This window comes from Oryzias melastigma, unplaced genomic scaffold (genome assembly GCF_002922805.2).
Source record: "Oryzias melastigma strain HK-1 unplaced genomic scaffold, ASM292280v2 sc00401, whole genome shotgun sequence".
NCBI classification, from domain to species: Eukaryota; Metazoa; Chordata; class Actinopteri; order Beloniformes; family Adrianichthyidae; genus Oryzias; species Oryzias melastigma.
This window is the reverse complement of record NW_023416998.1, coordinates 34,429-38,389: the sequence shown is the minus strand read 5'-3', so window position 1 is coordinate 38,389 and position 3,961 is coordinate 34,429. Positions and strand designations below refer to the sequence as shown.

At 47.0% G+C, this 3,961-nt stretch overlaps 1 protein-coding gene across 1 annotated transcript; it reads left to right on the top strand.

Moving 5' to 3' along the window:
• Positions 1-2,437: 2,437 nt before the first annotated feature.
• LOC118598377 lies at positions 2,438-3,577 on the top strand (the record flags this gene model as incomplete). The annotated part of the gene is given in 1 exon segment (XM_036211038.1): positions 2,438-3,577. A coding segment is annotated over 1 exon segment (1,127 nt), but the record flags the coding sequence as incomplete, so codon positions are not given.
• Positions 3,578-3,961: the final 384 nt, after the last annotated feature.

Sequence of the window (3,961 nt, the reverse complement as noted above, 5' to 3'; positions counted from 1 at the left end):
TACAGCGGGGGGGCTGTTTTGGATGAATTGAGTGAAACGAACAGAGCGTGGGATTTTACCAGTGGCGGGCCGTCAGGGCCTGCAAGGCCTTCTCTGCTGGCCTAAAAATATCTGAATCACAGACTGATATTAATTATTATTTATTTCCGTGAATACGTATTCTATAATTCCAAATGCTCTGTCTTCGTCCTTTCATTGCTGTCTCCCTGGTCGCGCTGCTTCCAGACGTGTATTTTCCTATTTAAGCATTAACCAATCACATTGCAGCACCATTTGTTGCTAGGGTCAAAGAAATCTGCCTGAAGGCCTTCACAATCAGTTCTGCGGGCCCTGTAGCATAAAATAATTGTCGACCGAACTGTTGCTTCAACCAATCAGATCTGGAGGAGACCACGTGGTAGGCCAGCTAGCTGGCCTACGGAAACGTCATAATTTTCACGCGCTGTGATTGGATAGTCGGAGAGTGTACTAGGCAGAGCTGGTAAACTGAATCTGTAGCGACCTGCACAGGCAAATATATCGAATTTAATAGCTGGTTTGTCAATCCACAATGGCTGAAGGAGGAGAAGAAATTGATTTGGTTGCAGACTTACTGTCAAAGCCGTTTTCAAGACGGACTTTTCAAGAAAAGCTGGACATTGTTAAGCGGGGTCGGGCAACTCCGAAGCTAGCAAGCCTGTCACAACCGGGAAAAGGATTTGTCCGCCACTTTAAGTCCACTAACTACGAGCGGTACTCTTGGCTCACAGGCACCGAGGAACGCTCTAAATTGTATTGCTGGGAGTGCTTGTTATTTGCCTCTGATCGGCATGGTGTTTGGAGCCACACTGGATTTGTGGATTTGTCTTGCCTTACCAAGGCAGCAGCGAGGCATCAAAGCACCGCCAGACATTTACAAGCAACGGTGCTCTCCAAAACTTTTGGAGAAACCAGAGTGGATCTACAGCTGAGCGAGCAAGTGCGCAGGGAAACGGAGCTCCATAACGAAAAGGTGAAGAAAAACAGGGAAATCTTGAAAAAACTGTTAGACTGTGTCATTTTTTTGGGCAAGCAGGAACTTTCATTTCGGGGGCACGATGAAAGCGCTGGGTCCACAAACAGAGGAAACTACGTGGAGCTTCTTTCTCTCATCGCTGAGAGCGACCCGGATTTACATTACCACCTGTCCACTAATAAAGTGTTTAGTGGGACGTCGGGCAAAATACAGAACGACCTGATCAGTGCTGTTGCTGAAGTGATGGAGGAGGAGATCAGAAGGGAAGTTAATAAAGCTCTGTTTGTCTCTGTTATGGTGGATGAGACGACAGACGCGAGTAACGCAGCGCAGCTCGCCCTGGTTCTGCGTTATGTAACGGACACAGGTGTCAAGGAGCGGTTTGTCAGATTTGAAGATGTCACCAGTGGGAAGCGAGCCGATGACATTGCAGATCTCATTATCCGGTTTTTGGTGGAAAATGAATGTCTGGGTAAAGTTGTGGCACAGTGTTTTGACGGCGCAGCGGTCATGTCTTCTGGATTGAATGGGGTGCAGGCTAAAGTTAAGGAGAGAGCACCTTTGGCTTTATTCATACACTGCTATGCACATCGGCTCAATTTAGTATTGACTCAGGGGGCCTCAAAGCTTAAAGAATGCAAGATCTTTTTCGCCCACCTCAATGGCCTCGTCGCATTTTTTTCAAGATCGCCTCGACGCACGCAACTACTGGATGAAATCTGCCAGCGACGTCTCCCTCGCGTGGCACCAACATGGTGGCAGTACACATCCAGAGTGGTCAATACAGTCTTTGAGAAGAGAGATGCTCTAAAGGAACTGTTTCATCACATTCTGGAGCATCATGACGAGTATGATGAGGACTCTGTGCGCTGTGCTGATGGATTTAACGCACGTTTGGATGATTTTGAGTTTTGTTTTTTGCTTCACACATTTAATGGCATTTTCGAGTACTCTGATGTGCTCTTTTCAATATTACAGAACAAAAAACTGGATGTACAGTTTTGTCTGGCAAGGGTAAATGTTGGAATGTAATCCCAAACACCAGTTACTTCCTGTATTTTTGGTGTCTTTTATTTTGAAATCAGTTTTTATTTCCTGTTTGTTTGGTGATGATGAGTTTCTTGATGTGGGTGTGTCTTAATAAATATGGCAATCACCCTCTCAGCTGTGACTGTGGCTGAGAGTGGAATCAGAGAATTGTTTGAGAGTGATTTCATCGGTGAAATTGAGTACTTTAATGCGGTGCTCAGTAGTCCAGGTTCCATGCAATGCCGTTGTGACATTAAGAACCCGCCAACAGGTTATGGGCCCAGAAGAAGCCTGAGACTACTGAAAGTTTTTAACTGTGTGTGAGGACGCTGGCACCATGAGCAGACGCCCAGCTGATACAAGCCGCTGGTCACGACTACTGTTTGATGGAGATGAGAAAAACCATGAACTCTGGGAGACAAAGTTTATGGGCCATCTTCGACTACAAGGCTTAAGAGACACTATTGTGAGTCCACCTGATACCGATGAAGATGATGAAGATCCAGTGAAAAATGCGGAGGCATACGCTGAGCTGATCCAGTTTCTGGATGACAAGAGTCTGTCGCTGGTGATGCGCGAAGCAGCTGATGATGGACGCAAGGCGCTACAGATCCTGAGAGACTACTACCAGAACAAAGGAAAGCCTCGTATTATCAGTCTTTATACTGAACTGACGTCACTCAAAAAGACAGAGAATGAAAGTGTGACGGAATACATAATCCGAGCTGAGACTGCAATCACGGCCTTAAGAAACGCCGGTGAAACTCTGAGTGATGGCCTGCTGGTAGCAATGGTTTTGAAGGGGCTACCTGAAACATTTCAACCCTTCGCTATCCATGTTACACAGCGAGATGAAACCATGACTTTTGCAGAATTCAAGACAAAACTGCGGAGTTATGAGGACACTGAAAAGATGCGCGCCGCAGCAGCAGGTGACGATGTGATGAAGGTCCGCGCGCACCAGAGAGGAAGACCTGCAAACGCAGATGAGCGAGGAGCAGAGAGGGCGACGACAGACCTGATGTGCTTCAGATGCGGCCTGAGAGGACATCTAGCCAGAACCTGCCGCCGCAAACTGTGGTGCAGTTCGTGCAGGAGCAACATGCACCGGGACGACACCTGTCGACGCAGACAGCGCAGAGAGCGGGACGACGCACGCAAAGCCTGCGGTGAGACGGAGAGCAAGGATAAAGAGTTTGCTTTCCAAGTGAGCGAAGGAACGGGCATCAACCCGAGGGGCTTGATGGTCGACTGCGGAGCAACTTCGCATATCATCACCGATCTCCGAAAGTTCAGGCGCTTTGATGAACGTTTTCAAGCCGGGTCACACTGCGTGGAGCTGGCTGACGGCACGAAGAGTAAAGGAGTGGCTGAACGTCGAGGTGACGCGGAAGTCTGGCTGATTGACAGCGGGGGAAGACGCGTCAAAGCTTTACTGAAAGAAGCTTTGTACATCCCATCCTATCCACAAGACATTTTCTCTGTGAAAGCAGCTACAGCCAATGGAGCGACGGTGATCTTCAAAAACAGGAAGGACGTGTTGATCCACAGAGATGGTACGAAGTTTAATATTTATGTGCATAATAGACTATATTATTTACACACAAGTGATGACATTTCTGATGATCAATGTAAGGCATGTTTTGATATGCAGATGTGGCATGAAATTCTGGGACATTGCAATTATCCAGACATTCAAGAGTTGCAGAATGTTGTTAATGGAATGAAAATTAAGGGTTCAGCCACAAAATTTCCGTTTTGTGAAGTGTGCACTGAGGGTAAATTATATCAAACTAGGAACAGAGATCCTGACTTGAGAGCCAAAAGACCCTTAGAGTTGGTTCATACTGGTTTGGCTGGACCACTGCATCCAGAGTCCAGAGACGGCCACAGATATGCAGTTTCATTCACTGATGACTTTTCCAGTGCAATTTTTGT